Source organism: Scomber japonicus, chromosome 13, assembly GCF_027409825.1.
Source record: "Scomber japonicus isolate fScoJap1 chromosome 13, fScoJap1.pri, whole genome shotgun sequence".
In the NCBI taxonomy this organism is placed as follows: domain Eukaryota; kingdom Metazoa; phylum Chordata; class Actinopteri; order Scombriformes; family Scombridae; genus Scomber; species Scomber japonicus.
Window position 1 is genome coordinate 3,295,490 of NC_070590.1, and position 25,696 is coordinate 3,321,185.

General features: G+C 43.7%; 1 protein-coding gene across 1 annotated transcript in view; it reads left to right on the forward strand.

Annotated features, from left to right (window-relative positions):
- The window catches only part of dbn1 (drebrin 1), a 25,939-nt gene extending 864 nt beyond the window's left edge, over positions 1–25,075 (forward strand). The window contains exons 2-10 of the mRNA XM_053332149.1: positions 1,489–1,566; positions 4,717–4,868; positions 5,628–5,685; positions 7,656–7,712; positions 7,851–7,965; positions 19,766–19,915; positions 21,759–22,240; positions 22,928–23,027; positions 24,663–25,075. Coding sequence (XP_053188124.1) covers positions 1,489–1,566; positions 4,717–4,868; positions 5,628–5,685; positions 7,656–7,712; positions 7,851–7,965; positions 19,766–19,915; positions 21,759–22,240; positions 22,928–23,027; positions 24,663–24,718 — 1,248 coding nt within the window. The 3' untranslated portion in view covers positions 24,719–25,075. The remainder of the gene's footprint in view (positions 1–1,488; positions 1,567–4,716; positions 4,869–5,627; positions 5,686–7,655; positions 7,713–7,850; positions 7,966–19,765; positions 19,916–21,758; positions 22,241–22,927; positions 23,028–24,662) is intronic.
- The last annotated feature ends 621 nt before the right edge of the window (positions 25,076–25,696 follow it).

The window sequence follows — 25,696 nt, forward strand, 5'->3', positions numbered from 1 at the left end:
CTACCTCACATTCCTCATCGGGAGCATTTTTGTGAATGAAACAGAGCAGAACACATCGCCTTATAAGGACATTTCAGGGCCGTGGATGAGATTTACTAGGAGCCGGTGCGAGTTGCTTTCAGAGAGTTTGTTGGATCGCTCACAGGAGAAGTCAGGAGAGAGGTGCAGGAGGAGAAAAGTGATGTTGCATGAGGCCCAAAGTCTCCCTGCAGAACAATACAGTCAAGTTTCCTTCTGAAAGTCACCTTAAAGGATAATTACGGCTTATTTCAACTGTTTTTCCCCCCTAAATGTGATCATTGTGACTCTTTGAAGCCTCCATTATAGAGATTCAGGGAAACCATGACTACCGAGCCTCTTATAGCTTCCCTTAACCCTCCTGTTGTCCTCGAGTCAAGGAAGGAAGGAAGGAAGGAAGGAAGGAGAAAGAAAAGGAAGAAGGAAGGGAGGAAGAAGGAAGGAAAGGACGGAGGGATTGAGGGAGGAAGGAAGAATGGAAGAATGGAAGGAAGGAAGGAAAGGAGGACGGAAGGGAGGAAGGAAGTTAGGACGAAGGAATGAAAGAAAGGAGAACGGAAGGAGGAAGAAGGAAGGGATGGAGGAAGGAAGAATGGAAGGAAGGAAGGGAGAAAGAAGGAAGGAAAGGAGGGAGGGAGGAAGGAAGGAAGAATGGAAGGAAGGAAGGAAGGAAAGGAGGACGGAAGGGAGGAAGGAAGTTAGGACGAAGGAATGAAGGAAAGGAGGACGGAAGGGAGGAAGAAGGAAGGAAAGGAGGGAGGGATTGAGGGAGGAAGGAAGAATGGAGGGAAGGAAGGACACAAGGGTTAAAAAAGTCTTATATTGGATTTTCAGAGTTTAAGGTCATATAATGTCTTAAAAAGTCGTTTTTTTAGTGAGTAATGAAACATCTTAAATTTTGAGGTGATGCCTGGTTACATGAGAAATGAGAAATGAGTGTTGTCAAAATTAACATTTAAGCAAATTGTAATTAAAAAATGGAAATATTAAATTAGAAGTGGGACACAGTTCATCACATTTGCCACTAATTTGATTTGACTTCATGTGATTTTATATATTTATTATATGCAGATACAAAAATGTTATATGTTTATGGATCAGTAATAAATAAGGGTTGGTAAGATGAGCAATTCAAAAATATCTTTAAAAATTAGTTTTAACTCTCTCTCTCTCTCTCTCTCTCGCTCTCTCTCTCTCTCTCTCTCTCTCTCTCTCTCTCTCTCCTTCCCTCTCTCTCTCTTTGTCTCTCTCCTTCCCTCCCTCTCTCTCTCCTTCCCTCTCTCTCTCTCCTTCCCTCTCTCTCTCTCTCTCTCCTTCCCTCTCTCTCTCTTTGTCTCTCTCCTTCCCTCCCTCTCTCTCTCCTTCCTCTCTCTCTCTCTCCTTCCCTCCCTCTCTCTCTCCTTTCCCTCCCTCTCTCTCTCCTTCCCTCTCTCTCTCTCCTTCCCTCTCTCTCTCTCTCTCGTGTTACAGGGCACAGTGTACGAGAAGACCAACGCAGAGGTGGAGATGAAGAAAATCAATAGAGAGGAGTTTTGGGAGCAGGCCAAGGTAGGTGTCAAATAAACGTGGACGAGTGATGTAAAGAAAAAGAAAAAGAAAGAGATGGAGGAAAGAAAGGAAAGAAGCAGGAGATGTGTTAAGTTGTTGTATTTTAATGAAAACTCAACATGTTTTTTCTTTTTTTTCCTCCCACGATGGGGATGGTTGTCACATGTGTGAAAGACGTATTTGATAGTTCACATCTTTTGACGCTGAAGGAGAGCAGATTGCACCAGACAGGAAGTCAGACACAGAATCGGCATAATAATAAAACTCCTGTCTTTCAAAATAAAACAACCCGTGCAGCCTCCCGATCGTATTTCAGCAACAAACAGGAAATAAAGACAGATAAAGACTCCATCTAGCTACGTAGCTACTGACACATGACATCAGCATAATCTAAGAAAATTACCAAATCAACTAAAATTGAGAAAGTTAACCCTCCTGTTGTCCTCGAGTCAAGGAAGGAAGGATGGAAGAAGGAAGGAAAGGAGAGAGGAAGAAGGAAGGAACGGAGGGATGGAGGGAGGAAGAAGGAAGGGAAGGAAGGGGGGCAGGAAGGAAAGAGAGAAGGAGGGAGGGAGGAAAGGAAGGAAGGGAGGAAAGAAGGACCGAAGGAAGGGAGGAAAGGAAGGAAGGAAAGAAGGACCGAAGGAAGGAAGGAAAGGCAGGAAGGGGGAGGAAGGAAGGAGGGAAGGAAAGAAGGAATGAACGAAAGAAGGAAGGAAGGAGAGAAGGAAAGAAGGAATGAACGAAAGAAGGAAGGAAAGGAAAGAAGGACAGAAGGAAGGAATGAATGAACAGTCAAAACAGATAGGGTCAATTTGACCCAGGAGGACGACAGGAAGGTAATTACGGTAGACTAAAGGCACTTTGATTGGGTTTGATTGGGCTGCCGTAATTACTGTATTAACAGTGCAACTTCATTTTAAAGGGCAGATTTCTCTCCCAGAGCTCCACTGCTATAACGCTAACGGACCAGTAAGGCTCGTCTATTCCTAGCTGACACTTTAGACTTTCATTACTCATTAAAAGTAAAATCTATTCAGGATCCAGTTTATGAGGAATTCAAAGGAAAGTAAAAAGTGTGACTACTGACCCCGGTCTCCCCTACAGTACTAACCGTATCTACAGCGCAGTCGGTAGTTAATCAGTTGTGATAGAAATGAGGGAAGTGTGCTGAAACGTTGGTAATAATCTCTACAGGTTGCTCAGAAGAAGGTCAAAACTGAAGCAGGAAGTGAAGCGAGAAGTGAAATAAATCTTAGTAATCTGTAGATCACAGTGCAACAGTTTACAGGAAATTCAGAATCAGATGTTTTCTCTCTTATGATGATGATGATGATGATGAGGAGTTTGTGTTGGAAGTGAAGCACAAAGTCAAACGTCGTTATTTCCTCCAGCCGTGTCGCCGTCAGCTCGTTCAAGTTAAATAGAAAATGACAGCAGAGTTCATGAAGCTGCAGAGTGGCCTGAAGATTTGTAACCTCCACAGAGTCACGAACTCTGACGCTGCAGTCAGTAATCAAATGTGTTGAAGGGTCAATGATGTCATATTAACCCTTTATTGGGCAAATAATTATATTTGGTAACTTCTGTAAATATCCTAAAATATCCTTCCTTCCTTCCTTCCTTCCTTCCTTCCTTCCTTCTTTTCCTTCCTCCCTGCCTTCTTTCTTCCCTTCCTCTTTTCCTTTCTCCCTCCCTCGTTCCTTATTTCCTCCGTCCTTCCTTCCTTTCCTTCCTTCCATCTGTCCTTCCTCCCTCCCTCCTTCTCTCCTCCCTTCCTTCTTTCCTTCCTCCGTCCTTCCTTCCTTCCTTTTCTTACTTCCATCTGTCCTTCCTCCTTCCCTCCTTCTCTCCTCCCTTCCCTCTTTCCTTCCTCCATCCCCCTTTCTTCTTCCTTCCTTCTTTCTTCCCTTCCTCCCTCCCTCCTTCTCTCTTTCTTTCCTCCCCCCTTCCTTCCTTCCTTCTTTCCTCCGTCCTTCCTTCCTTTCCTTCCTTCCTCCCTTCCTTTCAATGAGTGTCCTATAAAGGGTTAAAGGGTTAAAATGTGAAAATAAACGTATGAATAACTTGCACACATTCTTTTATTTTGTGGACCCAGCATCAAATTTCTGCTTTTAATCCATTTAGAGAGAATATATTAGAGGATTATGGTAAAAATGTCTAAGTGGTGTAACCATAAAAACTTTGTACCAAATAATTGAACGTTGCTTAAAAACAGTAAATAGTCAATAAAACACCTTCCTTCCTTCCTTCCTTCCTTCCTTCCTTCCTTCCTTCCTTCCTTCCTTCCTTCCTTCCTTCCTTCCTTCCTTCCTTCCTTCCTAACACCATATCAACTAGTTTGGCATGATCTTACATCCTTCCTTCCTTCCTTCCTTCCTTCCTTCCTTCCTTCCTTCCTTCCTTCCTTCCTTCCTTCCTTCCTTCCTAACACCATATCAACTAGTTTGGCATGATCTTACATCCTTCCTTCCTTCCTTCCTTCCTTCCTTCCTTCCTACCTAACACCATATCAACTAGTTTGGCATGATCTTACATCCTTCCTTCCTTCCTTCCTTCCTTCCTTCCTTCCTACCTAACAGCGTATCAACTAGTTTGGCATGATCTTACATCCATCCTTCCTTCCTTCCTTCCTACCTAACACCATATCAACTAGTTTGGCATGATCTTACATTATAACTTTTATATTAAATAAAGCTAATGGAATACTATTGTTCTAAATATTACATTTAATCTGGGTAACCATGGAGACCAGGAAACATTTACATTATTAGTATAAGTCCACTTAAATACACTGCAGAGTCAAGGGATGAGAGGAAGGAAAGGAGGAAGGACAGGGGAAAGAAGGAAGGAAGGAGGTAGGGAGGAGGAAAGGACAGAAGGAAGGAAGAAAAGGGGATGGAGGGAGGAAAGAAGAAGGAAGGAAAGAAAGAAGGGAAGAAGGAGGGAGGGAGAAAGGAAAAGAGGAAGGAAGGACAGAGGAAAGAAAGAAGGAAGGAGGGAGGGAGAGAGGGAGAAAGGAAAAGAGGAAGGAAAGGAAGGAAAGTAAGGAAGGTAGGAAAGAAGGAACAGTCAAAACAGACAGGGTCAATTTGACCCGGGAGGACGGGTCACACTGTCTCATCCGTGTGCGTTTTTGTGTGTCTGCAGCGCGAGGAGGAGCTGAGGAAGGAGGAGGAGAAGAAGAAGGCGGCGGAGGACCGGCAGCGCTTCGAGGAGGAACGGATGGAGCTGGAGAGGAAAGAGCAGGAGAACCGAGAGAAGAGGTACCGCGAGAGAGAGGCGCAGATCGAAGAGCACAGGTCAGTATCATCCCGTCATCAGTTAAACATCATCATCATCAGGGGTGTCAAACATGCGGCCCGCGGGCCAGATACGGCCCACTGAGAGGTGCGATCCGGCCCACTTGCCATCCAGTGCTTTTTTCCTTCCTTCCTTCCTTCCTTACTTCCTTACTTCCTTACTTCCTTTCTTCCTTCTCTCTTTCCTTCCATCTGTCCTTCCTTCCTTTCTTCATTCTGTCCTTCCTTCCTTCCTTCCTTCCTTCCTTTCTTCCTTCTGTCTTTCCTTCCTTCCTTCCTTCCTTTCTTCATTCTGTCCTTCCTTCCTTCCTTCCTTACTTCCTTACTTCCTTACTTCCTTTCTTCCTTCTGTCTTTCCTTCCTTTCTTCCTTCTGTCTTTCCTTCCATCTGTCCTTCCTTCCTTTCTTCATTCTGTCCTTCCTTCCTTCCTTCCTTCCTTCCTTCCTTCCTTTCTTCCTTCTGTCTTTCCTTCTATCTGTCCTTCCTTCCTTCCTTCCTTCCTCCCTTCCTTTCTTCCTTCTGTCTTTCCTTCTATCTGTCCTTCCTTCCTTCCTCCCTTCCTTTCTTCCTTCTGTCTTTCCTTCCTTCCTTCCTTCCTTCCTCCCTTCCTTTCTTTCCTTCCCTTATCTGACTGTTTTATTAACCTGTGTGTGTGTGTGTGTGTGTGTGTGTGTGTGTGTGTGTGTGTGTGTGTGTGTGTGTGTGTGTGTGTGTGTGTGTGTGTGTGTGTGTGTGTGTGTGTGTGTGTGTGACAACAGGAAGAAGCTGCAGGAGGAAGATGAGGCCAGAGAGAGGTTGCAGAGTCAGGCCACCATAGTGAGTATCTGTTTTCTATTCTGTCACTTTTTAGTTTTTTTCTGATATGAACCAAGTTAGGAAGTTTAACCCTCTTGTTGCCCTCGGGTCAAGGAAGGACAGGAGGGAGGAATTAAGGAGAGAAGGAAGGAAGGAAGGAAGGGAGGAATGAAAGGAGGAAGGAAGGAAGGAAGGATTGAAAGGAGGAAGGAACGAACGAAGGAAGAAAGGAAGGATTGAAAGGAGTAAGGTGGAAGGAAGGAAGGATTGAAAGGAGGAAGGAAGGAAGGAAGAAAGGAAGGATTGAAAGGAGGAAGGAAGGAACGAAGGAAGAAAGGAAGGATTGAAAGGAGTAAGGTGGAAGGAAGGAAGGATTGAAAGGAGTAAGAAGGAAGGAAGGAAGGAAAGGAGTATGGAAGGAGGAGGGAGCAAAGAAAGAGGGAAGGAGGAAGGAAAAATTAAAGAAAGAAGGAGGAAGGAAGGAAAGAAGAGATGGGGTCAATTTGACCCGGGAGGACAACAGGAGGGTTGAAGAAGCTGTGAACATAAAAACTCACTTGGTAACACACACACACACACACACACACACACACACACACACACACACACACACACACACACACACACACACATTCATTTATTTAATTATGTCTTTATTGTATAGATATTCATTATTTTATTATATATATATTTTTTATATTTCTTATTATTATGATAAAAGGGAATACAGTATTTTGTTCTCTTTCATGTATGTACTTTTTTTTTAATATTGAATTATTTTAACATCTTTGGTCTAAAATGAAACCACATGCTACTGTGTTAATCTTTACTAGTGTGTCATATTCTTTTTTATAAAATTCTCCTATTCTTCCTCGTGTGTTTAATCTTTAATCTGAACACTAACTTGTGGCTGAAGCTGTTAAATAAATGTAGTGGAGTAGAAACATGAAGCAGTAGAAACATCAGACTCTGTCGCCCCTCGCTGGCGGCATCGTGTCATCGCTTTCCTCCTTCTTGGTTCTTTACAGCTTCAGTTTTTCTCTTTTTGCACATTAACCTTCCTTCCTTCCTTCCTTCCTTCGTTCCTTCGTTCCTTCCTTCCTTCCTTCCTCCCTCCTTCTCTCTTTCTTTCCTTCCTCTCTATTTCCTCCCTTCCTTCTTTCCTTCCTCCATCCCCCTTTCTTCCTTCCTTCCTTCCTTCCTTCCCCTTTTCTTCCCTCCTTCTTTCCTTCCCTCCTTCCTCCCTCTCACCTTCTCTCTTTCTTTCCTCCCCCCTACCTTCCCCCTTCCTTCTTTCCTCTTTCCTCTTTTCCTTTCTCCCTCCTTACTTCCTTCCTTCTTACCTCCCTCCCTCCCTCCTACCTTCCTTCCTTCCTTCTTTCCTCTTTCCTACCTTCCTCCTTTCCTCTTTTCCTTTCTCCCTCCTTCCTACCTTCCTTCTTTCCTCCGTACTTCTTTCCTTCCTTCCTCCCTTCCTCTTTTCCTTTCTCCTTCCTTCCCTCCTTCCTTCTTTCACCCCCCCTCCTACCTTCCCTCCTTCCTTCTTTCCTTCCTTCCTTCTTTCCTCTTTTCCTTTCTCCCTCCTTCTTTCCTTCCTTCCTTCTTTCCTCTTTTCCTTTCTCCCTCCTTCTTTCCTCCCTCCCTCCTACCTTCCTTCCTCCTTTCCTCTGTCCTTCTTTCCTCCCTTCCTCCCTTCCTCTTTTCCTTTCTCCCACCTTCCCTCCTTCCTTCTTTCCTCCCTCCCTCCTACCTTCCCTCTCCCTTCTTTCCTTCCTTCCTCTCTTCCTGTTTTTCCTTTCTCCCTTTCTCCTACCTTCATTCCCACTTTCCTCTGTCCTTCTTTCCTACCTTTCTCCCTTCCTCTTTTCCTTTCTCCCTCCTTTCCTCCTTCCTTCTTTCATCCCTCCCTCCTTTCCTTCCTTCTTCCTCCCTTCCTCCCTTGACTCGAGGACAACAGGAGGGTTAACCTGTAATATTCTTCTTCTCTGCAGGCGGCAGAGATGAGCATCGAGGATCTCAACCTGGACAAGAAGGAGAGTGAAGTAGAGGTGAGTTAAAAGATTAATCAGCTGCTAAAAAAAACAAAAACCTCCAAGAAACAAGAAACTCTTAAAACCAACAAATATTTTCCAGTTGTTTTCTGTTCAGGTTTTTCTGTATCTGTGTTTGTGTGTTTTCCTCTACAGGAAGCGAAGGCCATCATCGCTCAGCGGTCCGGAAACCCTCGAGAGTTCTTCAAGCAGAAGGAGAGAGCCATGACCATCAGCGTCGACACCTCGCCCGTCTCCGTCCACAGGAGCGGTAAAAACCTTAAAACTCACTTTCAGATTAAACTTCATACAGAGACGGAAACACGCTCAACTAAACAAGACGTTTAAATAAGAATGGAGAGAACGAGAGAAAGGAGGAGAATGAGCTTTAAAGATGAAGGGGTTCATCTGTTAAGAGCTGCAGAGCAGGAGGGTCAAACTCATTTTCATTCAAGTGCCACATACAACCCGGTTTTGAAGGAGGGAAGAAAAAAGGATGGAAGGAAGGAGGGAGGGAAGAATGAAAGGATGGACAAACAGAATGAAGGAAGGAAGATAGGAAGGAAAGGAAGGGAGGAAGGAAAGATAGGAGAAAGGAGGGACGGACAGAATGAAGGAAGGAAGATAGGAAGGACAGAAAGGAAGGAAGGAAAGATGGGAAGAAAGAAAGAAAGGAGGGACGGACAGAATGAAGGAAGGAAGATAGGAAGGAAAGACGAAAGGACAGAAGGAAGAAAGGGGGGAAGGAAAGATGGAAGGAATAAAGGAAGAAAGGGAGGAAGGAAAGATGGAAGGACTAAAGGAAGAAAGGGAGGAAGGAAAGATGGAAGGAGTAAAGGAAGAAAAGGAGGAAGGAAAGATGGGAGGAAGGAGGGAGGGTAGAAAGAAAGGATGGATGGATGGAAAAAATGAAGGAAAGATGGAAGGAAGGAGGGAGGGAGGGAAGACAGGATGGACGGACAGAATGAAGGAAGTAAGAGAGGAAGGAAAGAAGGGAAGGACAGAAGGAAGAAAGGGAGGAAGGAAAGGTGGAAGGAAGGACAGAATGAAGAAAGGAAGGTAAGAAAGATGGCAGGGAGGAGGGAAGAAAGAAAGGATGGACAGACAAAATGAAGGAAGGAAGATAGGAAGGGAAGAAGGAAAGATAGAAGGAAGGAGGGAGGGAAGAAAGAAAGGATGGACAAACAGAATGAAAGAAGTAAGAGGGGAAGGAAAGAAAGGGAGGAAGGACAGTAGGAAGAAAGGGAGGAAGGGAAGAAAGAAATGATAGACAAACAGAATGAAGAAAGGAAGATAGGAAAGGAAAGGAAGGGAGGAAGGAAAGATAGAAGAAAGGAGGGACGGACAGAATGAAGGAAGGAAGATAGGAAGGAAAGAAGGGGAAGAAGGAAAGATAGAAGGAAGGAGGGAGGGAAGAAAGAAATGATGGACGGACAGAATGAAGGAAGGAAGATAGGAAGGAAAGACGAAAGGACAGAAGGAAGAAAGGGAGGAAGGAAAGATGGAACAACTAAAGGAAGAAAGGGAGGAAGGAAAGATGGAAGGACTAAAGGAAGAAAGGGAGGAAGGAAGGAAGGAAGGAAGGAAGGAAAGATGGAAGGACTTAAGGTAGAAAGGGAGGAAGGAAAGATGGAAGGACTATAGGAAGAAAGGGAGGAAGGAAGGAAGGAAGGAAGGAAAGATGGAAGGACTTAAGGTAGAAAGGGAGGAAGGAAAGATGGGAGGACAGAAGGAAGAAAGGGAGGAAGGAAAGATGGAAGGACAGAAGGAAGAAAGGGAGGAAGGAAAGATGGGAGGAAGGAGGGAGGGTAGAAAGAAAGGATGGATGGATAGACAAAATGAAGGAAGGAAGACAGGAAGGAAAGATGGAAGGACTAAAGGAAGAAAGGGAGGAAGGAAAGATGGAAAGAAAGGAAAGAAAGGGAAGAAGGAAGGGAGGAAGGAAGGAAAGTGGGCCGGATTGGACCCCTCGGCGGACCGGTTCTGGCCCACGGGCCTTATGTTTGACCCCCTGATTCAGAAGGTTTTACTGTTCATCTTTTCATCCACTCAAAACTTCCAACTACAGAAGAAATGAATAAAACATTAATGTAACATAAAATGGAAATGATAGAAACAGCAAACAGTCACTCAGTGTGGACTTCCTGGATCGTATTTCATCATCTCACCTGTTCCTGAAAAACAGACGCTGCCCTTTGCTTCTTTAATTATTCCTTTCTTTATTTCCTCCATCTGAACGTCCGCTAACCATTTCACTGAGATGAAGGTCTGCAGACAAAACTCAGAACTCATTTCTCATCCTTTTCTGGGTTATTTTATGGTTTCATTAAAGCAACAAACAGTATATGAAAGTAGTATTAATAAAACATCAGAGACAATGATGACGTCTCTGATCTGAGATGACGAGACAAAGATGCTTTATTTAGATTTATATTTTATATTTAAAGGAAACGACATCAATCAAATGTAAGGCTGTAAAAAGCTCAAAGCTATTTATAACATTATTGTTTTAGTGCTTTAACCCTCCTGTTGTCCTCAAGTCAAGGAAGGAAAGGAAGGAAAGGAGGAAGGAAAGGAGGAAGGAAAGGGAGGAAGGGAGGAAGGAAGGGAGGGAGGAAGGAAAGGAAAAGGAAGGAAGGAAAGGAGGAAAGGAAGGAAGGATGGAAGGGAAGAAAGGAAGGTAATGGGGAGGAAAGGAAAGAAGGATAGGGAAAGAAGGAAGGTAATGGGGAGGAAAGAAAGGGAGAAGGAGAAAGAAAGGACAGAAGGGTGGAAGAAAGAGAGAAGGGGGAAGGGAAGAAAGAAGGAAGGGAGGAAGGATGGATGGAAGGGAGGGAGGAAGAAGGAAGGAAGGGAGGAAGAAGGGAGGGAGGGAGGAAGAAGGAAGGGAGGGAGGAAGAAGGAAGGGAGGGAGGGAGGGAGAAGGAAGGAAGGGAGGAAGAAGGAAGGACAGAGGAAAGAAGGGAGGTAATGGGGAGGAAAGAAAGGGAGAAGGAGAAAGGAAGGACAGAAGGGTGGAAGAAAGAGAGAAGCAGGGAGGAAGGAAGGAAGGAAGGAAGGAAGGAGGAAGGAAGGAAAGGAAGGAAGGGGGAAGGAAAGGGAGGAAGAAGGAAGGAAGGGAGGGAGGGAGGGAGGGAGGAAGAAAGAAGGAAGGAAAGGGAGGAAGAAGGAAGGGAGGACAGAAGGATGGAAGAAAGGGAGATGGAGGCAGGAAAGAAGGAGGGAGGGAAGAAGGAAGGAAAGAAGGAACAGTCAAACCAGACAGGGTGAATTTGACCCAGGAGGACGACAGGAAGGTTAAACATTACTTTGTAGGGATATCTTGATTCTATCTGACTCTTCTTCTTCTTCACTTCTGTTTTATTACATTTATTATTCAACATGATTTAAAGCAACAGAAGAAGAAAACATCAAAAAACTCCATCAGCGTTTCATTTCCTGCCTAACTGCATGCTGTCTACAGTCAGTGTGACCAGACACACTAACACTTTTGTTTTTCTCTCTCTCTCTCTTTTTTTTCTTTCTGTCGTTTTCTTTTTTTTCCTTGCGGGGTTTTTCTTCTTCTTCTTCTTCTTCTTCTTCCTCCACCTCTTCACTCATTCAACCCCCACATTTGTGTTATTACCATCAATCTTTCTCTTTTCATTCGTTCGGTTTATTCATTCACTCGTTCCTCCGTTCTTCATCGTGTTTTAATTTCATCCATTTTGTCGCATTTGGATTTTTTTTCTTTTGGCGTTTTGACTTCTTTTCGTCCTCTCCATGTGTCTCCTTCTCCTCCTTCTTCTTCTTCTTCTTCTTTTTCTTCTTCGTGGGGACTCTCCACCTCTCTCACAATCCTCTCTCTTCCTCCCGCTCTTGTTTCATGTCTCGTCTCGTCTCGTCCATCTTCCTCCTCTTCCTCGCATATCTCTGTCCTGGTGCGTCGCTCCGTGTCTTTGTCCATACGTGTGTGTGTGTGTGTGTATGTGTATGTGTGATCTTCGTCTTCGGCTATGTGTGTGTGTGTGTGTGTGTGTGTGTGTGTGTGTGTGTTACTCCGTGTTGCCCCCGACCATTAGGCCGCTTGGACAGCCCATTCTTGAGGCAGCAGCACAGTCCCAGCAGCCCCAGTTCGACTCCCCTGCCCCGGGGTGTGTCGCCCCTCCGCACCGCGCCACACGCACGGACGCAGCCCCCCGCTGCAGCCGGTAGGTACAGCACATAACCGGTAACAGCAGGAGAAGAGAGAGAGAGAGAGAGAGAGAGACAGAAAGAAAGAAAGGAAGGAAGGAGGAGGACGCCAGCAGCTGAGTCGAACATCTTTCCACAGACATCAAACATGGAGGCAGGAAATAAGGGAGAAAATGCATGTGAACGTTTGCATTTTACACCAGTATCCCCGTCTTCAGTCTTTTTATTATACTCATTAGATAATATATAGATATAGAACAATAGGGTAAAAAAGACATAAAATGAAAGGAGGATAAAAGAATAGCTTACAAGTTAAAAGCCAGTTTAAAAAGGTGTGTTTTTAGGAGTGATTTGAAGGTATGGGGGTCTGTAGAGTCTCTGATGGGTCTGGGGAGTTAATTCCAGAGAAGGCTCTGTCCCCCCAAGTTCGGTGCTTGGTCCGAGGGGCTAGGGCAAGGTGGAGTTTAGTGGTGGAGCAGGTCTGTGAGGTAGGTGTGGTCCAGGTTGTTAAGTGATTTGTGGGTGAGCAGGAGGATTTTGAATTGTATACGGTGTGAGACGGGGAGCCAGTGCAGTTTTTGGAGGACAGGGGTGGTGTGCAGGGGGGCAGCGGAGTTCTGAATATATTGGAGTTTATTGAGTTATTTATTGAGGTTATTGAGTTTGGATAAGGAGCCGTATAAGATGCTGTTGCAGTAATCTAGTCTGGATATTATAAAAGCATGAATCAAGGTAGATGAAAGTTGGGTCAGTCTGTGACCTTTTTCTAGACAAGGCAGCTTTATATATATATAGCACATTTCATATACAATGGCACATACACAATTTTCTACTGTTGTCGGATGTCAAATGTGGTCCGAAACTTGAGGTAAATATATTTAAAAATAATCCCAGTAAGTCAAAAATCCATGGCTTCAGTATGTTTTTAACAATTACGAAGTTAACTCTAGTAGCTTTTGTTGCTAAGGTGGTTGCTGAGGTGGTTGCTAAGGTCTAAAAAATTCCAGGGCTTCATCCTCCTCTAAACGATTGTGAAGTTACCTCTAGTAGCATTTTGTTGCTAAGGTGGTTGCTAAGGTGGTTGCTAAGGTCTAAAAAATTCCAGGGCTTCATCCTCCTCCAAACGATTGTGAAGTTACCTCTAGTAGCATTTTGTTGCTAAGGTGGTTGCTAAGGTGTTTCTAATATTTGAGATTAGATTCGGGAGACAAAGAAGTGAAATCTTTCTACTATAGTTAGTTTACGTAGAAGCTGATCAGGAGGAGGAGGGGGGGGGGGGGCACTTAAAGAGACAGGAGCTTAAACAGCCTGTTAATAGACAGAGGCTGAAATGAGCGGCTGCTTAAAGGACCAGTAGAAGATAAATAAGGAGTTTTTAACTGGAAATCATGTAAAGATATTTCAGTAGAGACACAGAATATAAATATAGAGCTGGAAATGTAGAATATGTGACCAGACTGATGATGTTGGGATACTAGTGTGAATGTGAACGCACTCTCTCATTAAAAAAAACCCTCAAAAAACTCCACAGAGAGTTTTTGGGAAAAAAAAAATCTACAGTCCACATGCATTTAAAAAAAACCCCAAAACATCTCAATTGTTATCCGTTCATTTTCGTAATCCTCACACACACTTTCACCAACCCTCCAAAAACACCTCACCACCTTCCACCCCTACCCCCCCCCAACCCCCCACCACCACCACACAAACCTAAACCCTCAATCCCCCCGCCCCTCCCCACCCGACGCTGAACAACAACTTCTATATATATCCCCCCTCACGTCTTCATTTCACCATTTAAAAGTAGTTGATTCTCATTTTTGAAGCGATATACTGTTTTTTTCTTATAGTCAACGAATACCATGAAAAGGCCAAAACCAACAATGACTTAAGGGTTCGGGTCAAAGGTGAGAATATATATACAACCTTAGACTGAAGAGCTCCTACCACTGTGGACCTACAACAAATATTTGATTATTACATAATGCTCATTTTGTCCAAAACGACGGATCTTACTCTGCATTATCCTTCAGTGGCCTTATCCAAAGACCTGTCACTACTTGAGTTGGACTATATATTGTCTCAGAAATAATCGCGATGAACGATATTATTGTCATTTGAAGATCATTTCATACCACTGATATAATGATAATACCAGTGTTGAGAGAGTTCACTTTCTACAAGAACTAGTTCCAAGTTCAGTTCACAAATTTTAAAATGAACTAGCTCATAATTCTTTTTTTCCCAATATGTTGCTGCGAGCTATTATTTTTCAAAATGATTGCCACAGCTCATCTAGAACCACAGACAGCAATTATTTTATCAGTTTTAACACTGAAACTATGCGTCATATTTCTAAATAGTTTTAGGTAATCATATGAAGATGCTGTATTAATGGTGGAGGCAGATAGATGCTGCTGCCTTCATTAGTTTCTGCCTCTGTGCTTCGCATTTTGATCATTTCAGATTGGGTCAGAAGGCCTGTTTACGGTGTGTTTTAGCCGGGTTTTCTATATAAATCTAATTTGAGATAAAACACAACACACGCTATCACCCACATGTTTAACTGTAGCACTCATAGGTCTGCACGCCATAAAAACGAGGTCAGGGAAAAACACCGCACTGCAAGAAGATTACAGTCACAGTTATCATGTTTTAAGTCAAACTACCATGAGAGCAATCTTCATGTCAGCCAGTTCAGCTGTGGGGCTCGTTGATGTGTTTTTAATCGTTTTTGGACAAAAGCTAAGGTCTAATCAGGCTTTAGACACACACACACACACACACACACACACACACACACACACACACAGAGAGAGAATACTTGTTAGTAGATCAGCTCATTGTTGGTTTTGACTCTCTGCTCATGAGATTTGTTGACAGTAATAAAAAATGTAGGAAACTGCCAACCTTATCCTTTAAATCTTAAATAAGTAACTTGGCAACTAAAGCTAAACACAAAGACTTCTCCGCATATTTTCCTGGTTGCCAACACTTTAAAAAAAAGAAAAATCTCCTATTTCTCCCCATTTTTCCACCTTAAATCTGCAGTTTTTTGTCATTTTGACCCTGTCTCATCGCTCACCTTCTCTTTAGTTTCCGCACTTACAACCTTACTAACCAGTCAGCTCTCAGGCTAACACTCATGCCAGCATTTCACTAACCCAAGTTAGCAGTGAAACTAACTTTATGGCTTTAAACTTATAAAGCTGTTTGTCTGTTCGTGTGATAGATGTTGTCGTCCCTTCAGTCTTCATCCTTTAGATGTCGTCCAGTCAGCTGCTGATGTTCAATATTTTCATGGGGTTTTTTTTTTTTTTTTATTATTTGTGAATGTTTCTCTTTTTTCGCTCTGATGTTTGTTTAATGGTTTAATGGTTTAATTCTCTCAGGGGTTTAAAGAGATGAATTTTTAACTTGGTTTCTCTTTTTTTCTTTTTTCTTTTTTTTTTTGTCACTTCCTTTTCCTTTTACCATCCTCAAAATCTCATGCTCCTGATCCTGGACTGCTTCACCTCGCTGCACAAACACATTCAAACACACTCCTCCTGCTGCTTCTTATCCTGACTGACTGACCCACCTGTGAGTGTTAATGTATGAGTGTGTGTGTGTGTGTGTGTGTGTGTGTGTGTGTGTGTGTGTGTGTTCGTGTGCGACGTCGTTGAACCGTCCTCCAGTCGCCACCGCCGTTTGTTGACTTGTGTTTGACTGAATGTGCATCTTTGGGAGTTGGGAATGAAATTATTAGTCTGTTAAAAGACCAAAAACATTCACTTTGTGTGTTTGAGCCCATTAACTACAGTCACAGTTTTCTCTTTTTTGAAATTTTAATGAATCAACCTTTTAAAAACCTATGCAGGAATGTATGTTTTTAAAATAATCGTCAGCAATAATGTAGTTAATGGGCAGAGTATTGCACCTTTATGATCTGTATTGTGTGTTATTGCATGTCTGTAGATGATAGGGCTGTCACTTTTGTATTTGAAACACGAATACTTGTTCGAACGTGAGGTAAAAAGTTCATATTTGGACTCTAATGTTGGCAATGTAGGCTGCAGTTCTCCTTGTGGTCCAGTAGAGGGAGCTCTTAAACTTCGTTAGCTTGACTTGTTGCATGCCTGATTAAGCCATCAGTAAACTAAGCTAACGTTAATGTAGTGTGTTGTTAAAATGGAGGACAATAGCGAGCGGAGCCATTCTGAATTGACAATCACGACACGAAAACATCAGAGAAGCCGCATGTGGAAATATTTGTGGACGACAAAGTCACAAACAAAGATAACGCTGTTTGTCTAAACTAGGCGTGGGCCTCGAGATTCTGGCGGTATGATAACCATAAGCAAAAATATCACAGTTTCACGGTATGGCGGTATTGCGTTGACAGTGTGAGGGGTCGTGATACTCTACGCTGCAGCTGCACCACCTGAGGGAAATTTGGTGGTTTCAGTTATCGTGGTATACCTTGAACACGGTTATCATCCCATGCCTAGTCAAAACGCTGTTTGGTAGAAGGTAGCTATATTCAATGATACCAAATGTACGACCTCGTTTGACTGCGTATTATTCGGCACACTCGTACGAATGGCATTTCCATTTCATTCAAACTTGACTTTTTGAAAAAGTGACAGCCCTAGTGGATGATGTACAGTAATGGCTGATATTATTCTGGGTGGACGAGGAGCCAATTCCTTCGTACAGCTCACAACAAAGACTCTAAAAAATTCCCTCATTCTAGTACAAGAGGGTACCCAGCAAACATTGGGATGTTATAATACGCATGGCCGGATCTACCATCAGGGCAAACTACTCAAGAGCCCAGGGGCCCTTGAGTAGAAAGGGGCCCTCAATGATGGGAGAGAAACAAGTGTTGTGGTCTTTTTTATTGTTGAGCTCCACAGCAAAATGACACAAGGCTTGACTCTTTGTCTTGATCTTGATAATTATGGTCACCGTCAGAAATCTAGTATTCTAGGGCTGGGTATCGTTTAACCCTCCTGTTGTCCTCAGGTTAAGGAAGGAAGGAAGGAAGGAAAGGGGAAGGAAGGAAGGAGAGGAGTAAGGAGGGGAGGGAGGAAGGAAGTAATGAGAGAAGGAAGGAAGGAAGGAAAGGCGTAAGGAGGAAGAGAGGAAGGAAGGAAGTAATGAGAGAAGAAAGGAAGGAAGGAAGGAAGGAAAGGAGTAAAGAGGGAGGGTCGATACCTTAAAAGGTATCAAATACCCTGGATGCTACAGCAACGTCAAGAAAAAAAACAGTCAAAAGTTAACTGCTGATTTCTGAAACTGGTTACTCTAATGAACTTATCCACAGGTAACTCTTGGTCTTCCTGTCCTGGGTTGGTCCTCATTAGAGCCGGTTTCATCATTTGATGCGTTTGATGGTTTTTGCGACTATGCCATCACCATCTGACCAATGTTTGCTGGGTATTGATAGTTTGGTAACAGCAATTAACCAGTCTGTTTTGCTTTTCTTTTGACATTTTCTGGCCGCCATCTGAATTGGAGAAGCCGTCCATGCAGGACACAGCTGAGCTGGATGTGATTTGTCTTTTTAAAACAGCATCAAACATTTCAGTCAGTTGTTCGTCGTCTGCTCTTCACTGTCTTCATGTTCTCTGAGAAGTCTTGCACTGGTTTCTGAACAAGCATGAAATCACTGAACATACGAGAGAAAAAGAAAAAAGTCTTCATTGTGGAAGTGAAACTCTTGACTGTTGGTGTTTGTCGTGACGAGTTTAAACTCTCGGGATTGTGACTGTGACTCATCCACAATCTGTCCTATACATCGATGGCATAATAATGAATGTTCAGTGGATAATTCATGGTTGATGTTTCATGACTTGCTGGAGTATAATGATTGTGATTGGTTGCGGAATGACTTGCCTGATATTGCCCCCCCCCCCGACATGCATCTCATTGTTGGAATATAATATAATATACACAATGCTTTGAGGCGCTATTCAATGAAATGTCACAACAAATCAAGACGATGCAGCAAAACCAAGAAAGAGGCTGCGTCTGAAATCAATCCTGTTTAAGATATTCATATTTTATGGTTCCCGAGGAGAAACTTGTCTTCGTACACAATTTCTATCTGTACAAAACACCAGGCAGACACACACACAATATACACTATTTTAGGCCTCATGTATAGAGTTTACACTATTACTACACAATCTATCCAATAGCCTGAGATATTCCAGTCTTGACCAAAATGGTGGACTGACAGGTGGCTGTAATTAAAGATTAAATAGGCAGGATATCTTGTGATTGTTAAACTAACAGATTTCGGCACCATGATTGATCCTCGAACATTACAGAGGGCGTAAAAGGCAGTTTTGCAAGATCTTAGCTGACAGAGACGTTTTCATTTGGCTCTACAGTCTTCTAGAGTCAGTCTTAAAGCGATAGGTCGGCCTAATTTCGACCTAGCATCATATGCACCATGAGGTCTATCTAATCAGCGCCTCAGCACTTTTTTTTTATTTGGTCGCAAAATAGTGGAGTTAGAGCCATCAGCTCTAATGTCTTAGTACAGACGCTAACGGGACCACCAGTGTATCTGGTAAATGACCCCACTAATAATGCCTGGATTGGTATCAAACTTCTACAGTAGTACAAATAGGGTATTTACCATAGACTGTATAAATGCCCTAATGCACACCCTGCTTTATCGTCAAATATAAAATCAGGGAGGCCAAAATGTCCCAAATGAACATCATACTGCATTGAAGAAGGCTTTAAACTAGCGATTGAGACCATAAACACATTTTGAAAACGTTTACTGAGGTTAGAAATCAAGTGAGAAGTTGGTGAATTCTCCATTGACTTGTATAGAGACGGTCGCCCCCTGGTGGCCTTTTGATAGAATGCAGCTCTAAGTTACTTCTGCGTTGGCCTCATTTCAGAGGACCAGAACTCCCTGCCTGGTCTTTACTCATAAATCCATGCATTGTAAAGTTTGTAAGTACACCAGGAGTTTATTAAAATAACACTTACCTGATGGCTTTTACTCTGCGGCTACTGCTAAAGCTGGAAACATCGTCGAAATATTGCACGATCATGCACAGCACATCTAGAGATCTGTGCGGGATCTCACAAGATGTTTAAAGACTCTATTTGTACTACAGTAGAAGTTTGATAACAATCCAGGCATTATTAGTGGGGTCATTTACCAGATACACTGGTGGTCCCGTTAGCGCCTGTACTTAGCCATTTGGCTGATGGCTCTAACTCCATTATTTTGCAACCAAATTTAAAAAAAAGGGCTGAGGTGCTGATTAGATAGACCTCATGGTGCATATGATGCTAGGTCGAAATTACGCCCAACCATCGCTTTAAACAGCTTGGCAATGTCACCAACTTCAGTCCAACCCACAGAGAGTCAGACTGGCTGTCTTTGAGCTAACGCTAACCCATCATCAGACATAATGAATCACTGGGTAATACAGTATGTTTGCGATGTGGGCGAAGGTCCAGAGGTCTGGATCCAGGCTCGGTGATGATGTCATCTTTGTGTTTGCTGGTTGTGTGACTGCAGAAGTGATGTGAGTTTGCTGTGACTTCGTCCTGAACTCTGTTGAATGTGTTGAAGTAACACAGGATGTGAGTGTGGGACAGTTTCACCAATCGGACAGTTTCTGGTCATTGGAAACTTCTTATTAGCATCATTTGAATTAAAGAGGATAAACATCTGAAGTATGCATCATTAAAAAAAAGTTCCTGAAAGTCTGATGCAACAAAAAAACACCATCTTTGTCATTTCTCATGTTATAAAATCAGCAGATTCTGTGTTAATCCAACACGTCTGGTTTGTAAGTGTGACTTTGTTGTTTTTGGGAGGTTTAATTTTCCTCTACAGACTTTTGATGTTTAGTTGTTGTGACGTTTTGCACCTGTAGGGGACGACGATGACGATGACGTCGACGGCGATGGCAATGAAGCGAGCACAGAGCGCAACTTGGCCGCAGTGTCACCCATTCCTAAAATAGTCACCACACCCATCAAAGAAGACTTTAACAGGGAGGAGGACAACAGCAGAGACGAGTGGGGTAAGAGAGTCACCATCACACTGTTTCCTCATTTTAATCTGGTTCTCAATTCATCTATTTAGTATCTTATCAAGCAAAAATACAAAACATGTTTTATTATATACTTATTATTTCATTATTTAATCCCCTGGCACTTTGTTTCCTGTTTTTGCTCTTTTGAATTTAATAGTTTTCAGTGTGAAACTTGCAGTAAAGCAGTTCATCCTCCTGTAAATTACTCAAGATTGACCGGATTTAGAAACTGGGAAATATGATTGAGACATTAAAGTACATTAACCACTGATTTGGTAAAAGAAATACGTTATGGTTAAACTTAGATTTGGCTACAAGTTTTAAGACATTTAGATCACATACAAGTGTTGTTTCAAACCTGCAGTGCCAAACTTTTACATACAAGTGGACATCTGTTACATTCAAAGGCCTCACCAAACAATGCTGATTAAGTATATAACTTCCAGTTAGCTCTCCATCATGCATCAAATGGATCATTTATTTATTACAGTAGCAACAGTAGCAATGGACCAAGCTGTGGCCGAGTACATGCTGTGAGCACACAGCACTGTTTCTGTAATTACTCTCACTGCCAGAAGGGGGAGATAAAAGTAAATGGTAACTAGACTGTACTTATATAGCGCCTTTCTAGTCTTTACGACCACTCAAAGCGCTTTACATTACATGTCATTCACCCATTCACAAGGGTTAACCATTCATTCACATTCATACACCGTTGGCATAGCAACGGGAGCAATTTGGGGTTAAGTGTCTTCCCCAAGGACACTTTGACATGAGGACTAGAGGCAGTGTTGGGAAAGTTCAAGTTCTACATGAACTAGTTCAGTTCATAGTTCACACATTTTAAAATGAACTAGTTCAGTTCATAGTTCATAATTCCAAATTATGAACTAAGTTCACAGCTCCAAAAAATGAACTAGTTCAGTTCTTTTTTTCAATACGTTGCAAACTATACTCTTTTAAAATTGTTGCCACAGCCAGCAATTATTTCATTAGTTTAACACTGAAACTATGTGTCAGATTTCATCCAGTTCTATGTACCGTTTTATATTAGCAAACGATGTAACTGAAGTTCGGATTTTATTTTTCAAAGCCGGTGGGCAGAGTTTGCACATAAACGTTAGATTGTTCCCTTCCTTGTCGATTTTCTCATAAAAATCGCTAAGATAATTATATGATACCTCCTTATGTCCACATGCTGCTGTCGCCTCCATGCTGTTTTTTGTTTTGTTTTGATGACGGCAGAGCGACACTGGCTGCCGTTGCCTTTGGTTGCCAGATCCACTCAAGTTGAGCTCTACTCAACTGTGGCGCTCTCGCACTTGTTAGAATCTGGCACAGACAAAGAAGCACACGCAACGGTTGGGCAACACTTTAGTGCGGTGTGTTTTTTGCCTGAACCTTATTGAACGAAATTAAAAAAGAGTGAACGTGACGTTCACAGACACCAGAATGAACGCGTTCATAGTATTGTTCATCAGGCAGAAATACCGTTCGTTCGTTCAAGTTCACCAAAATTATGAACGAGTTCATGAACTTTCGTTCAATGAACGCGTTCATGCACAACACTGACTAGAGGAGCCGAGAATCGAACCACCAATCTTCCAATTGGAGGACGGCCACTCTACCTCCTGATGTCCTGCACTCCAACTTTAAATTTAAGGTTCTAGCTACGTGTTGATTAGCGATTGAAACAAATTTAACCATCAACCACGTTAACGTTGACCTAAAACCAACGGGTCACCGGGTTACAGACTGAAGACAAACTGTGACATTATTACACTAAATAACAAAAAATGTGGATTTCGGTTGTTTTTTATTCTCCTTTCAGATTCGGTGCCAAAGCAGGAGCAGAATCAGCCGGTTCAGGAGTCGACTCCCCCCAAGCCCGTGCAGAGCGTCGCCCCGCAGGCCCGAGACGCCTCCGGTTTCTCCGTGTGGGAGTCCGGGACCGACAGCCTGGTCAACCTGTGGGACACCAGCTCCGGCGCCCCCGCGGACCCCTCCCAACCCCCCCGCTCCTCCGACCTGGTGGACCTGATGGGTGACAGCGCCCCGCCCAGCTCGGCCGCCGCCGCCGCCGTCAGCCGGCCTCAGCCCCTCCTCAGCTTCGACGAGATGATGGACGGCACCATGTGCTCGGTCGCCGCCACCGAGGACGACCCGTCCAGTCTGGTGGACGTGACGGGCCCCGACCAGATGACCCTCAGCTACCAGCATGCATTGCAGCACGCGTCCAGCGACGGGCCGCAGCTGGAGGACGGACAGCTGCTGATGACTAACGGGGAGACGCTGCTGAAAGAGGGAACGCAGGTCAGACAGACCCTCCCGGGTCAAATTGACCCCATCAATTTTGACTGTTCTTTCTTTCCTTCCTTCTTCCCTCTTTCTTTGCTCCCTCCTCCTTCCTTCCTTCATTCCTTCCTTCCTTCCTTCATCCATTCCATCTTCCTTCCTCTTTTCATCCTTCCTCCTTTCCTTCCTCTTTTCCTTCCTCCCTTCCTTCTCTCCTGAATTCCTTCCTCTTTTCATCCTTCCTCCTTTCCTTCCTCTTTTCCTTCCTCCCTTCCTTCTCTCCTGAATTCCTTCCTCTTTTCGTCCTTACTCCTTTCCTTCCTCCCTTCCTTCCTCCTTTCCTTCCTCCATTCCTTCTTCCTTCTTCTTTTCATCATTACTCCTTTCCTTCCTCCTTTCCTTCCTCCCTTCCTTCCTCCTTTCCTTCCTCCATTCCTTCTTCCTTCTTCTTTTCATCATTACTCCTTTCCTTCCTCCCTTCCTTCTCTCCTGAATTCCTTCTTCTTTTCATCCTTACTCCTTTCCTTCCTCCTTTCCTTCCTCCCTTCCTTCTCTCCTGAATTCCTTCCTCTTTTCGTCCTTACTCCTTTCCTTCCTTCCTTCCTCCTGTCCTTCCTTCTGTCCTTCCTTGACCTGAGGACAACAGGAGGGTTAATGATCGCTAACAGCTGATTTCTTTCTTCTTCTTCTTCTGTCGTCCTGCAGGCGAGCGAGGGCTACTTCAGCCAATCACAGGAGGAGGAATTTGGCCAATCAGAGGAGTGCTCAGCCAAACCTGCACCAGTCTTTTATAACAAGCCACCAGGTGAGATGTCCTTCCTTCCTTCCTTCCTCCCTCCTTTTATTCCTTCTTCCTCCTTCCTTCCTCCCTCCTTTCCTTTCATCCTTCCTCCCTCTTTCCCTTCCTTCCTTCCTTCCTCCCTCTTTCCCTTCCTTCCTTCCTTCCTTCCCTCCTTTCCTTCCTTCTTCCTCCCTCCTTCCCTCCTCCCTCCTTTCCTTCCTTCATCTCTCCCTCCTTTCCTTCCTTCCTTCCTTCCTCCCTCCCTCCTTCCTTTCCTTCCTTCCTCCCTCCTTTCCTTCCTTCATCCCTCCCTCCCTCCTTCCTTTCCTTCCTTCCTCCTCCCTCCTTTCCTTCCTTCATCCCTCCCTCCTTTTATTCCTTCTTCCTTCCTTCCTTCCTACTTCCTTCATCCCTCCCTCCTTTCCTTCCTTCCATCCTTCCTCTCTCCCTCCTTTCCTTCCTTCATCCCTCCCTCCCTCCTTCCTTTCCTTCCTTCCTCCTCCCTCCTTTCCTTCCTTCATCCCTCCCTCCTTCCCTTCCTTCCTTCCTTCCTTCCTTCCTCCCTCCTTCCCTTCCTCCTCCCTCCTTTTATTCATTTTTCCTCCTTCCTTCCTTCCTTCCTTCCTCCCTTCCTTCCTTCCTTCCTCTCTCCTTCCCTTCCTTCCTGCCTTCCTCCCTCCTTCCCTTCCTTCCTTCCTTCCTTCATCCATCCCTCCTTCCTTCCTTCATTCCTTCTCCCTCCTTTCCTTCCTTCTTCCTCCCTTCCATCGTTCCCCTGTCCTTCCTTCAATCCTTCTTTCCTTCCTTCCTTCCTTCTTTTCTTCCTTCCTTCCTCCCTCCTTTCCTTTCTTCTTCCTCCCTTCCATCCTTCCTTCCTCCCTCCTTCCCTTCCTTCCTTCCTCCCTCCATTCATTCCTTCAACCCTCCTTCCCTTCCTTCTTCCTCCCTTCCATCCTTCCTTCCTCCCTCCTTCCCTTCCTTCCTTCCTCCCTCCTTTCATTCCTTCAACCCTCCTTCCCTTCCTCGTCCCTTCCATCCTTCCTCTCTCCCTCCTTTCCTTCCTTTCTTCCTTCTTCCTCCTCCCTCCTTATATTCCTTCTTCCTTCCTTCCTTCCTTCCTTCCTTCCTTCCTCCTCCCTCCTTTTACTCCTCCTTCCTTCCTTCTTTCCTTCCTCCCTCCTTCCTTCCTTCATTCCTCCCTCCCTCCCTCCCTCCCTCCTTTCCCTCCACCCTCCCTCCCTCCCTCCTTCGTTTCCTTCCTTCTTCCTCCCTTCCATCCTTCCTTCCTCCCTCCTTTCCTTCCTTCCCTCCCTCCCTCCTTCCTTTCCTTCCTTCCTCCCTCCTTCCCTTCCTTCCTTCCTTCCCTTTCTTCCTTCATCCCTCCCTCCTTTCATTCCTTCCATCCTCCCTCCCTCCCTCCCTCCCTCCCTCCCTTCCTTCCTTCTTCCTTCCTCCCTCCTTCTCTTCCTTCCTTCCTTCCTCCCTTCCATCCTTTCTTCTTCCCTCCTTCCCTTCCTTCCTTCCTTTCCTTCCTTCCCTCCTCCCTCCTTCCCTCCCTTCCATTTTAACCCTTTAAATTTAAACTAAACCACATGGACTCATATTTGTCTGTCTTGTATTTTATATATTAACTTTTTTTTATGTATCTTGTCTCTTCAGAGATTGACATAACGTGCTGGGACACGGACCCAGTAGTCGAAGATGACGACGACTAAACCCGGCCAATCCAAAATTGGAAAACCACCGCCAACCCGGACCAAGAGGAAGGAAGGAAGTAGGAAGTGCGCTTCATGAAGAATCAACAGAATCTTTTTTCTAAAAAACAAAAAAACACAAAACAAACAAAAGCAAAAAAAAAAAAAAAAAGTATTAATAATAATAACGAATAACAAGTCTTGCATCAAAACTACTTCTGTATTATCTTTTAGAGGAAAACCAAACAGTAGCCACCTTAAAAAAAAAAATAAAAAAAGACGGTTTGAGTTGTCATTAAAGATCGTTTGGAAAGGCTCAGTTCAGATTTTTTATTATTTTATTTATTTGTTTTACTCTCTCGCTTTCTCTTTTTTTTTTTTTTTTTTTTTTGCTATGCAGATGTACTAGCTGGGAGCGGGCGGGGGTACTTTTCTTTTTTTTCTTTTTTGTGGATATGATTTATTACACGTTAACGTAGCTCACTGCTGCTTATTAGAGACAATGAAGCCCGACACACACACACACACACACACACACACACACACACACACACACACACACACACACACACATATAGTCTGTAGTGCTTTAATAACATAACACCCTATAAAACTAATACAGCCGCCATATGTATATCTTCACTCTCTTATGTTTCTTCTTTTTTCTTACCTCTTTTTTTTTCCCACTTCCTTTCTTCCCCTTACCTTCTCTTCTCTTCTCTCTTGCCTTCTTCCTAAACACACACACACACACACACACACACACAAACATATTCACCTCTTCAGCAAATCTTGTATTTTTAATCCTCACTTTAAAAAAAAGAAAAAGGGAAAAAAAAAAAAGGTGAAATATTGTATTTATTCTGGTGTATCTGAACTTCTTTGATGCGATCCCGAGGAAGAAGAAGTAGTAGAAGAAGAAGAAGAAGAAGAAGAAGAAGAAGTTGAAAGTTTAAACTTGTTGCCTCCTTTTCAACCCTTTTCACTCCTTTTGTATGA